Source organism: Sapajus apella, unplaced genomic scaffold, assembly GCF_009761245.1.
Source record: "Sapajus apella isolate SASKATOON/1434 unplaced genomic scaffold, GSC_monkey_1.0 scaffold13, whole genome shotgun sequence".
Classification (NCBI taxonomy): Eukaryota; Metazoa; Chordata; class Mammalia; order Primates; family Cebidae; genus Sapajus; species Sapajus apella.
In genome coordinates this window covers 6,023,475-6,036,580 of record NW_022436953.1, presented here as the reverse complement: position 1 = coordinate 6,036,580, position 13,106 = coordinate 6,023,475, and the positions used below count along the sequence as shown (strand labels likewise).

The 13,106-nt window shown below is 48.6% G+C and overlaps 2 protein-coding genes across 2 annotated transcripts in view; one reads left to right on the top strand and one right to left on the bottom strand.

Annotated features, from left to right (window-relative positions):
* The window catches only part of MFSD13A (major facilitator superfamily domain containing 13A), a 25,680-nt gene extending 21,439 nt beyond the window's left edge, over positions 1 to 4,241 (bottom strand). Inside the window, exon 1 of the mRNA XM_032281454.1 lies at positions 4,222 to 4,241. The gene's annotated coding sequence lies outside the window, so the exon portion shown is untranslated. The remainder of the gene's footprint in view (positions 1 to 4,221) is intronic.
* CUNH10orf95 (chromosome unknown C10orf95 homolog) lies at positions 2,752 to 4,978 on the top strand. The gene has a single exon (XM_032281456.1). The coding sequence runs from the start codon at positions 3,772 to 3,774 to the stop codon at positions 4,405 to 4,407; it is 636 nt and encodes a 211-aa protein (XP_032137347.1). The 5' UTR covers positions 2,752 to 3,771; the 3' UTR covers positions 4,408 to 4,978.
* Positions 4,979 to 13,106: the final 8,128 nt, after the last annotated feature.

The following is a 13,106-nucleotide window of genomic DNA, read 5'->3' as shown; positions in this document are numbered from 1 at the left end:
TCCGTCTCAAAAAAAAAAAAAAAAAAAAAAAAGAAAGAAAGAAAGAAAAGAAAATTCTGATTACAGACCAGGCGTGGTGGCTCAAGCCTATAATCCCAGTACTTTGCAAGGCCAAGGCAGGATGACCACTTGAGCCCAGGAGTTCAGGACCAGCCTGGCAACATAGTGGGATCTCATCACTACAAAAACTGCAAAAATTAGGTGTGGTGGTACACGCCTGTGGTCCCAGCTACTCAGGAGACTGAGGTAGGAAGATCACTTGAGCCCAGGACGTTGAGGTTGCAGTGAGCCCTGGTCATGCCACCGCAATCCAGCCTGGGTCAGAATGAGACCTTGTCAAAAAGAAAAAAAATTCTGATCAGGCCCATGCTTGCTTGCACATGCTAACCACTCACTTTTTGCCCAGTATTCGTTGTTCCCACAATATAAACTGCTGATGTGCTGTTTCTCTGCAAGCAGGAAGAGATAACTTCGGGGTCATGGAAAAAAAGTTGCAGAAGGAATGAATGCCTTGAAGGACGTTGTGACCAGCTGCTGATGCCCAGAAGTCTGGTGGCTCAAGGGGTTATCTGAGACCGAGGAAACAGTCTGGGTTCCCTGAAAGGTCCCCTCCCTCACTCCTTAGTTGCATAAAACTCCCTGCTGCTTTTTGAGACAGGCTCTTACTCTGTAACCCAGGACAGAGTGCAGTGATGTGAACACAGCTCACTGCAGGCTTGACCTCCTGGGCTCAAGCGATCCTTCTGCCTCAGTGCCCCAAGTAGCTGCAACTGCGGGCACATGCCGCCATGCCTAGTTATTTATTTTTTTTGTAAAGACAGGGTTTCACCATGTTGCCCAGGCTGATTTTGAACTCCTGAGCTCAAGTGATCCACATGCCTCAGCCTCCAAAAGTGCTGGGATTACAGATGTAAGCTACCCTGCTGCTTCTTTCTGTTAAGGGGGATTTGAGAGATTTGTTCCGCTGCCTTCTCACTTTGGCCAAATCAAATAAACCTTTCTCTACCTCTAAGCACTGGTGTCCTACTGTTTGGCCTTACCTGTACATCAGGTACACCAGCCTGAACTTGGGGTTCTATGACAGTGTTAGATTCCAAATGAAACCCTAACCAGGCCACTTTTCTCCATCCACAGCCCAGCTTCAGCACCTGCTCTCAAAAAGACTGGCCCAAATTAGACTTGGAGCAGTGGCTCAGTCACAAACAGCATGACATCACCAGGGTGAGTCACCAAACGGTGGCCACCACCAGAGGGTGGCTGGGTTTTGAGGGATACTGAGAGCCCAGGAGAACCTGTCAGGGTTGCTGGTGATGCTGCTTGAGTCAACAGGAGAAGGGGAAGGAAAGTGTGGTAACATGGCGGTCTGTAGCTGGGAGAGGGTTTCAGTTTTAATCATCCATAACTACCACTGTCCACATTGGAAAAGGAAGAGGTGCAGGGGTTGTAACCCACACCAGAAGGGACTGGAACTCAGACAGGGCTCACCCCATCTGGATGAAGCAATCTTCTTGGCTTCATTCAAATAGCTTCTGGGCTTTGACATCAGTTGGGCTGGGTTCAAATCCCACTGTGGTACTTATAGGCTGTGTGAACCCAGGACAGTGGTATAACTTCTCTGAGCCTCTAGTTCCTTAAGAGAATGGCATCACTATGCACTTCACATAGCTATTAAGAATTTAAAGCAGTGGCTCATGCCTGTAAGCTATTAAGAATTTAAAGCAAAAAAAAAAAAAAAAAAAAAAGGGATTTAAAGCAGTGGCTCATGCCTGTAATCCCAGCACTTGGGAGACCAAGACAAGTGGATCATGGTGGAAAATTAGCCGGGTTTGGGAGTTCAAGACCAGCCTGGCCAATATGGTGGAACCCCATCTCTACTAAAGAATACAAAAAGTAGCTGGGTGTGATGGTGCACACCTGTAGTCTCAACTACTTGGGAGGCTGAGGCGGAAGAATCACTTGAACCTGGGACGTGGAGGTTACAATGAGCCGAGATCACACCACTGCACTCCAGCCTGGGCAACAGAGCGAGACTCCACCTCAAAAAAAAAAAAAAAGAAAAGAAAAGAATTAAAAGTGGCCAGGCGTGGTGGCTTGCGCCTTTAATCTCAGCCCTTTGTGAGGCCAAGGAGGTCAGGAGTTCGGGACCAGCCTGGCCAACATGGTGAAACTCCATCTCTGCTAAAAATACAAACATTAGGCCGGGCGCAGTGGCTCAAGCCTGTAATCCCAGCACTTTGGGAGGCCGAGGCGGGTGGATCACGAGGTCAAGAGATCGAGACCATCCTGGTCAACATGGTGAAACCCTGTCTCTACTAAAAATACAAAAAATTAGCTGGGCATGGTGGCGCGTGCCTGTAATCCCAGCTACTCAGGAGGCTGAGGCAGGAGAATTGCCTGAACCCGGGAGGCAGAGGTTGCGGTGAGCCGAGATCGCGCCATTGCACTCCAGCCTGGGTAACAAGAGCGAAACTCCGTCCCAAAAAAAAATACAAACATTAGGCCAGGCACGGTGGCTCATGCCTATAATCCTAGCACTTTGGGTGGTGGAAGTGGCTGGATCACTTCAGGCCAGGAGTTTGAGACCAGCTTGGCCAACATGGTGAAACCCTGTCTCTATTAAAAAAAATAATAATACTACAAAAATTAGCCGGGTGTGCTGGTGTGCCGGTAATTCCAGCTACTCGGGAGGCTGAAGTGGGAGAATTACTTGAACCTGGGAGGTTGCAGTGAGCCGAGGTCGCACCACTGCACTCCAGCCTAGGCAACAAAGTGAGACTCCGTCTCAAAAAAAAAAAAAAAAAAAAAAATTAAAGTGGTTATGTAACATTCTAGAGTGGGAGGACTTTGAGACAGTCTGTGAGAAGCCCCAGCATGGGTGGGCAGTAAGACCAACATTGTGAGCATGAGTCTTGAAATAGACACGGGGTTGAATTTTGCCCTTACTATAGCCAGCTGAGTTGGGGTGAGTTATTTAACCCACATAAGCCCCAGTCACTGAATACACTGGACACCAACTCTGAGGCAAGCAGTTTCTTGCTATGGAAAGCGAGGATAATATCAGTACCCCCTTCCTCGGGTTGATACAACTTGCAGTTAGATGCTCTCAGGCAACTCGATTTAGTGTCTGGTGTGCAGAAGTTTCCCTTAAATGTTAGAGTAACCTAATCCACCTACAGGAGCTGGGAGGTTGGTGTATAAGGACTGGGAGCTAACTGGATTAGAAAGCCATCAGTGATACTGCAGGGAGGACATCCTTGACCTCAGGCCTCTGCCTCTAGGTTGGGGCCACTACGACCGACCGGCAAGCTCATCCAGGTGTAGACAGAGGCTGGTGGCTCCTGGCCAGCTCAGAGTGTTTCCTTTTGCTTGGTAACGAGGAGGAGTGGCTGAGGAAAGACATGGAGCGGAGCAACACAGCTAAAAAGTGCCCGCTCTGGATCCCGCTGGCTCCCCCAGACTGAAGGAGGCAAGTGAATGGGGAGTTACTGGGAAGAACAGGCCGGGCTGAGGGCTTGAAAAGGCTCTAAATCCTTACTGTCTGCCGGGAGCCTGGGGCTCTGCCCGACCTTGGCACAAAAGGTGAGGTGGGGAGCTGAATGTCCGATTTGGGATGAGTTCCCCCAAAGCCATGAACCGGTGTCCTGGGGAACCGGGTCGCAGGGACGGGAGGTGATTAAGTAGAAAGTCCTGTCTGCACACCCCCTCCCTCCGCCGCAGGTCTGGATCCGGAGGAGTCCCCAGTAAGAACGGCAGCCACCCGGGGGACCCACCATGTACGCGTACAGCTGGCTGTCGCCCAGGGAGGGCATCTGGCCGCCGCAGCCGTTCACCTGCACCTACCTGGCTGCCCCTCTGCTCCTGCCCCCCATCCAGGCCCATAGTTTCCGCAGCCGGCCCGGGAGCCTGCACACGGGCGAGTGGGCAGCCCCGCGAGAATACCACCGCTTCTACGGCCCCGCCGCGCCGCCCGAGACCGCACAGCCCTGGTGGGCCTGCCCTCCGGCCTATGCCGCGGCCCTGCGCCCCCCCTGCCCCGCAGCCGGAATCTTGGGACTGTCGCCACAGGCGCCAGCCGCTGCGGCGGAAAGCTGGACGCCGTGGCCCGAGGGCGGCAGCCTACAAACCCAGCTACGCTGGGGACGCGTAGAGCGCGCGCGAGGCCCGCCTCTGCAGCTGCCCGACTTCGTGCGCCGGGAGCTGCGGCGCGCGTATGGCACCTACCCCCGCGCCGACGTGCGCGTCACCCAGCGCCGCGGCCAGTTCCTGCTTCAGGCGACTCCGCGCGTGCCCGAGCCCGAACGCCGCGTGGAGTGGTGCGTGCGGCGCCGTCCAGACAGCGGCGACAGCGGCCCAGGTCAGGAAGCCGCGGAGCGCGGCCGTCCCAGGAAGAGCAAGGCCCTGAGCTGAAGGCGCCGACAAGCCTAGCGACCGGCCCGCGTGCATGCGTGCGCGGCTCCCTCCTTCCAAGCGAGCCCTCACCTGCGCGCGGGAGCCGGGCGCACCGCTGACCTGCCTTTTTGGCTTTTCCCATGACTGCCCGCCCCCTTCCTGCACTGGTTTCTCTCACCTTATTGCTGGACGGTAAGGAAAGGGCGAGGGCAAGATGGAATCAAGGACACCTCTGGGTGTTCTGTACCTCTTTCCTTCTTGCAGCTTGGGAAGTGGAGGACTTGGGATGGAAGAAGAGCCTGGGCCTCCCTCCTTCCTCTTCCCCATCTTCGCCTAAGGAGCCTGCCCTGCAGTAAGCCCCAACTTTCCCTTCTTTTCCCTCCATCAGAGTTGTCGCCCACCCCCTGTTCCCACCGGCCCCCTACCCCGCCTTCCTGCCAAGCCGAGGGGCCACCGTGATCCTCGGCTTAGTAAGAAAAGTAAATAGGCCGGGCCCAGTGGCTCGCGCCTGGAATCCCAGCACTGTGGGAGGCGGATCGCTTGAGTCCAGGAGTTGGAGACCAGCTTGGGCAGTGTGGCGAAACCTCGACTCTACCAAAAAAAAAAAAAAAAAAAAAAAAAAAAAATTAGCCAGGTGTGATTGCATGCACCTGTAGTCCTAGCTACTCGCGAGGCTGAGGTGGGAGGATCACTTGAGCCCGGGAAATCGAGGCTGCAAGGAGTCGTGAATGCGCCACTGCACTTCATACTGGGTGACTGAAACTGGGTGTTCCCCCCAGAAAAAAAACAGTAAATAAATGAGCAAAGTCAAGTATACACTGCGAGATCATTGTTATGTTTTGGGGTGGTGTTTCCCCATCTGTTTATCTGTTTAACGGGAGTCTTACCTCCCACCCTGGGTACAAGAAGGTAGGGTGAAGGGGCGTGAAGTTGAACTGGTCCTCTGGAGAACGCACGTGCCTGCTCGCTGGGCCCAGCTCCCGTCTTCACCATCTCCCTCCAAGTGTGCAGGCCAGTACCTTCTAACCCTCCTTGGTCCTGTGGCCCACCACCCGCAGAGATGCAGAGGAGGAGAGACTGACAAGCAAATAGGTAAGTATGTGATATAGTATCAAATAGTGATACTTGATGCGTACTGTTTTAAATGGGATTGAGAAGGCTTCTCCACAGAGGTGACCTTTGAAGTGTGGTAGGCATGATTAGGTAAGGGATGGCTGAGACCTAGTGTTAGGGGTGGCTCTGACATTTTCTACATATGTAACTTAAGGCTCTCTGACTCAGTTTCTTCATCAGTAAAAGAGGCATAAAGTAACCCAGCCTACTTGGACATTAAGATGGATGTCTCTTCTTGTCTCCTAATCCTTGCTAATAATCGTTAATTCTTTTTTTTTTTTTTCTTTGAGACAGAGTCTTGCTCTGTCGCCAGGCGCCAGGCTGGAGTGCAGTGGCGCGATCTCGGCTTACTGCAACCTCCGCCTCCCGGGTTCAAGCAATTCTCCTGCCTCAGCCTCCCAGGTAGCTGGGACTACAGGTGCATGCCACCATGCCCAGCTAATTTTTTTGTATTTTTAGTAGAGACGAGTTTCACCATATTGGCCAGGATGGTCTCGATCTCTTGACCTCGTGATCTGCCCGTCTCAGCCTCCCAAAGTGCTGGGATTACAGGCTTGAGCCACCGCGCCTGGCCTTAATCATTAATTCTTAATAGGCTGAGGTTTGCAATATTCTAGGAGTTTGCTGAAGTGTTAGGCCACGTAGCCAATTTTAAGTAGAATCTAGCCAGATCTGAGGCCCAGCTGTAGAAATTTGGCCCCTTGTGGAATTGCTTTTACTGAATTTCTATTTGTAGCTGACCAAGAGTTACCTGGGTATACGCAGGTGAGTTATTTAAGTTGTAGGCCAGCTGATTGGGCACAACTCTATTTATGAGCTTCTTGGATAAGTTCTCTCAAATCTCAGCCCTTGGAAAAGGTGTTTCTCCCAATCAATGGTTTGCATTTATCTTTTAAACAATAAGGATCTCATTACTGATCATATTTTTCTTTTGGCCCTGATTTCCAAGGAGCTCAGAGCCAAATGTTTTTTTTGAGGGGGTGGGAAACAGTCTCACTCTGCTGCCCAGGCTGCAGTGCAGTGGCATGATCTCAGCTCACTGCAACCTCTGCCTCCTGGTTCAAGCGATTCTCCTGCCTCAACCTCCTAAGTAGCTGGGATTACAGGTGTGTGCCACCACGCCCACCTAATTTTTGTATTTTTAGTAGAAATGGGTTTTCTCCATGATGGCCAGGGTGGTGTTGAACTCCTGGCCTCAAGTGATCTGCCCACCTTGGCCTCCTTAAGTGCTGGGATTAAATGGCATTTGCACTCAGCCAGCAAACTATGTATAAAACAAACACTGGCAGAGCGCAGTGGCTCACACCTGTAATCCCAGTGCTTTGGGAGGCAGAGGCAGGCGGATCACGAGGTCAGGAATTCAAGATGAGCCTGACCAATATGGTGAAACCCCAACTCTGCTAAAAAAAAAAAAAAAAAAAAAAAAAAAAAAAAAAATTAGCCAGGTATGGTGGCACGCACCTGTAGCCCCAGCTGCTTGGGAGGCTGAGGCAGAAGAATCGCTTGAACACGAGAAAGGGGGGTTGTAGTGACCCAAGGTCGCAACACTGCACTCCAGCCTGGGGAACAGAGTGAGACTCAGTCTAAAACAAAAAAAGTTTGCAATACAGAAATATGTGATACAGGACGTTAAAGTCTTTTCTGATTTACCTCACCCCTTAATGATCATTGGGGTCCAATCCATTTTTCTATGCACATAGTATTTATACATGGTGTTTCACCATGTTGGCCAGGCTGGTCTCAAATTCCTGTCCTCATCATCCACCGCCTTGGCCTCCCAAAGTGCTGGGATTACAGGTGTGAGCCACTGTGCTAGTCTTTATTTTTGATTTAAAAAATAAGTATCAGAACTTGTTTTAGAATAAGGTAATTGGGGATGGCTTCTCTGAGGAGGTGATATTTAAGCTGAGATCTTTTTTTTTTTTTTTTTTTTTTTTTTTTTTTTTTTTAAAGACGAGGTTTCACCATGTTGGTCAGGCCGGTCTTGAACTCCCGACTTCAAGTGATCCGCCCACCTTGGCCTCCAAAGTGCTTGGATTACAGGCATGAGCCACACGCCCGGCCCTAAGCTGAGATCTTAAGAATGCAAAGCTAACCATGCAGAGAAGGGTGAGGGGAAAGCCAGGCAGAGGTCATGGTGGGTGCAAAAGCACTACGGATTGAAAGTTATCTTCATTCACTTGACAAGCATTGAGGGCCCACAATATGCCAGTCAGAATTCTAGGTACTGGGGCTACAGCACAAAACCAAATAAGTCTCTGCCCTCTTGGAGCTTACATTAGAGGTGTAACAGAGGAGGACAGACTGACAGGCAAATAGGTATGTGATATAGTATCAAACAGTGATACTTGATGGGTACTGTTTTAAATGGGATTGAGAAAGCTTCTCCAAAGAGGTGACTTGAGTGTAGCCATGATAAAGACGTCTGCAAGTCATTTGAGAAAACCAGGTATGACCACCCTGTGGCTGTCTTTGTCCTGTGACCAAGCACATGTGGTAAGAGGTGAACCAGATCCTGTGGTACCATGAAGCTGTATTGAGAATTGTGGATTTTTTTTTTTTAATTTTTTTGAGATAGAGTCTCACTTTTTCATCCAGGCTCCAGCAATGGTGCAATCTCAGCTCAAAGCAACCTCCGCCTCCTGGGTTCAAGCGATTCTTTTGCCTCAGCCTCCCAAGTAGCTGGGACTATAGGCACGCACTACCATGCCTGGCTAATTGTTGTATTTTTAGTAAAGACGGGTTTTTGGTCAGGCTGGTCTTGAACTCCTGACCTCCTGATCCACCCACCTCAGCCTCCCAAAGTGCTGGGATTACAGGCATGAGCCACCACTCCTGCCCCAAGAATTTTGCATTTTATTCTTAATGGGTGGAGGGTTATAAGCATAGGAGTAATGTTATCAGATTTAAAAATTATTATTATTCTGGCTGCTGTGTGGAAAAGAGACTATAAGGGGTCATGGAAATGGGAGGCAGTTAGTAGTTAGAAGGCTTTGAAGTATAGTCAGGCACCCCGTAATGATGGTTCGGTTGACGACAGAGCACATATATGATGGTGGTCCCATTAAGACTGTAATGCTGTAGGGCCGGGCGCGGTGGCTCAAGCTTGTAATCCCAGCACTTTGGGAGGCCGAGGCGGGTGGATCATGAGGTCAAGAGATCGAGACCATCCTGGTCAACATGGTGAAACCCCGTCTCTACTAAAACTACAAAAAATTAGCTGGGCATGGTGGCGCATGCCTGTAGTCCCAGGTACTCAGGAGGCTGAGGCAGGAGAATTGCCTGAACCCGGGAGGTGGAGGTTGCGGTGAGCCGAGATCATGCCATTGCACTCCAGCCTGGGTAACAAGAGCGAAACTCCGTCTCAAAAAAAAAAAAAAAAAAAAGACTGTAATGCTGTATTTTTACTGCACTTTTTCTATGTTTAGATACACAAATACTTACCATTGTGTTACAGTTGTCTTCAGTATTCAGTACAGCCTCATGCTGTACAGGTTTGTGGCTTAGGAGCAATAGGCTCTACCATATGGCCGAGGTGTGTAGGTGGCTATACCATCTAGGTTTGTGTAAGTACACTCTAGAATGTTCAGACAATGACAAAATGGTCTAATGATGCATTTCTCAGAATGTATCCACATCATTAAGCAACATGTGACTGTAATACAGGAAATAGAAGCGATGACTTAGTTTTATTTGGAAGCAGTAGGGTGATGAGAAAATAAATGTCCTTGAATATGTATCTTTGTTCACATATAGAAGTGTTAAATTGTAGAATGTAAGGTCTTCAAGGTGGAAATTGAATCACTGAACAATGACGGGTAGTAGCAACAAGAACAACCAAAATCCAGGTCTTTAGTTCTAAACTCCATTCTCAACTAAAAGGAACCAGAGTCCTTGGGAAAATGGCTGATTCTAGGTCTGGGGCAGTGAAGGTACATGATGAGCCTAGAACAACTTATTCCAAAAAATAAAGGACTGCTCAAAAATGTCAAAAGGGGTCGGGCGCGGTGGCTCAAGCCTGTAATCCCAGCACTTTGGGAGGCCGAGGCGGGTGGATCACGAGGTCAAGAGATCGAGACCATCCTGGTCAACATGGTGAAACCCCGTCTCTACCAAAAAACTACAAAAAAATTAGCTGGGCATGGTGGCGCGTGCCTGTAGTCCCAGCTACTCAGGAGGCTGAGGCAGGAGAATTGCCTGAACCCAGGAGGCGGAGGTTGCGGTGAGCCGAGATCGCGCCATTGCACTCCAGCCTGGGTAACAAGAGCGAAACTCCGTCTCCAAAAAAAAAAAAAAAAAAAAAAAATGTCAAAAGGACAAAGAAGCCAGCTTCAAGGGACTTCCACTGGCCAAGTCAGGGACAATTTAAGCATCAAAACAAATAATGATAGTAATTCATCATAACTCATTGAAAAAAATAAGAATCCACAAGTCTATACTAATAATCACTAAATAAATAAATATGAAGGAAAAACTAATCCTAACAGTAGAAGGAATAATAAAATTAGAAAATTCCCATTTCCAGCCATCATAGTAATAATTGATTCAGGTGATACTAAATTGATTCAGGTCACTCATGGATAATAAAACTAATGGCTACAAATTTGAATAAAAACAGAATATTTATTTAGTTTCAAAATATGTTCCAATAAGATATTTATTAATTACAAAGTGAAAACGAGTAAGCTAGTAGTGTAATAGGGAAAACTGATGTAAGCCACCTTAATTAAGTTATCAAAGCTGTAGGGTCCCCCAGTGTCTATCCCCTATTTCTGTGCCTTGACTCAAAAATCACAGAGTGCTTTGACTACTCTGTGACCCAACATGTTTTACCCTGAAGGCTTGAACCCACACTGGGGTCTTGAACATTCCCTGGAGCTGATAAAGTTATCTAGGTTGTTGCCCAAAACACTGAAAGAAACAGGCCCCAGCCCTGAGCCAAATGCCTTAAACTCTCAGGTAAACTTTACCCCTGACCACTTTGCATGGCTATACCTAGGGGGATCACCCCTTTTCTCTTACTGTCTGTCGTGAGGATTGCTGCAGCACTCTGTACATAAGGTTCCCCTAATAAATACTTTGGACTGCCCAAGCACGGCAGCTCACATTTGTGATCCTAGTACTTTGGGAGGCTGAGGCAGGAGGATGGCATGAGCTCAGTAGTTCGAGACCAGCCTGGGCAACATAGCAACACCTCTCTCTACTAAAAATAAAAAAATTGGTTGGGCATGGGGGTGTATGCCTGTAGTCTCAGCTACTTGGGAGACTGAGGTGGAAGGACTGCTAGAGCCCAAGAGATTGAGGCTGCAGTGAGCTATGATTGTGACACTGCACTCCAACCTTGGCAACACAGCGAGCAAAACCCTGTCTAAATAAAGAAATAAATGCTTTGGACTGATCACCCTGGTGTTTATTTAGTGCTAAGTGCTACTTTCTTTGGAATCCCAGCAGGCCCCATCTGGAAAATGTTTGGGGCACACCCTTGTAGGAACTACCCTGCTTTGGTTTTTGGGATGATTCCAGCTGTGGGTTCAGCAGGATGAAACAAGATAACATTATCATTAAAGGGGACAAATCAACATCATAAACTTTCTGATATGTTAAAATGAAAAAACACAATATCAGTTCAGTAGTAATGCATAGTCATGAGGAAACCTCAGATAAACTTCAATGGAGAGATGATCCCACTTGTCTGTATTGTTAAAAAGTGGACACAGGCCCAGGGAGGTGGCTTAAACCTGTAATCCCATCACTTTGGGAGGCCTAGGTGGGTGGATCACTTGAACCCCAGAGTTAAAGGAGAGCATGGGAAGCACAGAAAAACCTCATCTCTACAAAAGATGGAAAAATTAGCCAGGCACAGTGGTGTGCACCTGTGGTCCTGGCTACTCAGGGGGCTGAGGTGGGAGGATTGCTTGAGCCTGGCAGGTACAAGCTGCAGTGAGCTGTGATCATGCCACTGCACTCCAGCCTGAGTGACAAATTGAGACCTTGTCTCAAAAAAACAACTATGGGAACTTGAGAAAATGTTTCAGATTCAAAGGATGCTAAAAAGACATGAAAACTAAATGCAATGCGTAATCCTGGATTGGATCCTGGACCAAAATAAAACCTGTTACAAAGGACATTGTTATAACAAGTAACAAGATTTAAATAAGAACTATAGATTATGCTCAGCCACGGGGATAAGATCACGCCCCAGCCCTTTTTTTATCTTTCACTGTAAAAATAAATAGATACCAAGCACGGAGGTGCTGGCATGTACCCCAGCTACTGTGAGGCTGAGGTGGGAGGACCCCTTTAGCCAGGAGGCCAAGCCTGGACAACACAGAAAAACTCTATCATCTCTCTAAATAAATAAATAACATCAGTGACATAGTGATATAGATATGTAGTACATTTTTGTTTGTTTGTTTTTGAGAGAGGGTCTCACCCTGTTGCCCAGGCTGGAGTACAGTGGTGCCATCTTGGCTCACTGCAAACTCTACCTCCCAGGTTCAAGCGATTCTCCTGCCTCAGCCTCCTAGTAGCTAGGATTACAGGTGTGCACCACTACACCTGGCTAATTTTTGTATTTTTAGGAGAGATGGGATTTCACCACGTTGCTCAGGCTGGTCTCAAACTCCTGACCTGGTGAACCACCTGCTTCAGCCTCCCAAAGTGCTGGGATTACAGGCATGAGCCACTGTGCCTGGACTTTTTTTTTTTTTTTTTTAAGAGACTGGGTCTTGAGGAAAAAAAAAAAAGACTGGGTCTTGCTCTGCTGCCCAGGCTAGAATGCAGTGATGTAGTATAGCTCTGCAGCCTCAACTTCTTGGTGAGCGCTCAAGTGATCCTCCCACCTCAGACACCTGAGTAGCTGGGATCACAGGTGTGTATCACCATGCCCAGCTAATTTATTTACTTACATATTTTATTGACACGGAGTCTTACTCTCTTGCCCAGGCTGGAGTTCAGTGGTGCCATCTTGGTTCGCTGCAACCTCTGCCCCCTGTCTTCAAGCAATTCTCCCACCTCAGCCTCCCAAGTAGCTGGGGTTACAGGTTCCTGCCACCACGCTGGGCTAATTTTTATATTTTCAGTAGAGATGGGGCTTCACCATGTTGGACAGTCTGGTTTTGAACACCTGATCTCCAGTGATCCACCCATCTTGGCCTCCCAAGGTGCTGGATTACAGGTGTGAGCCACCGAGTCTGGCCTATTTTTTGGGACAGAGTCTTTGTTGCCCAGGCAGGAGTGCAGTGGTACAATCTTGCGTCACTGTAATCTCCACCTCCCAGGTTGAAACAATTCTCATGCCGCAAACTCCCGAGTAGCTGGGATTATAGGTGTGCACCACCATGATTGGCTAATTTATATATATATTTTGTTGTTGTTGTTGGAGACAGAGTATAGCTCTGTCGCCCAGGCTGGAGTGCAATGGCATGAACTCGGCTCACTGCAACCTCTGCCTCCTGGGTTCAAGTGATTCTCCTGCCTCGGCCTCCCTAGTAGCAGGGATTACAGGTGCATGCCACCACACCCAGCTAGTCTTTGTATTTTTAGTAGAGATGGGGTTTCACCATGTTGGTAAGGCTGGTCTCGAGTTCCTGACCTCAAGTGAT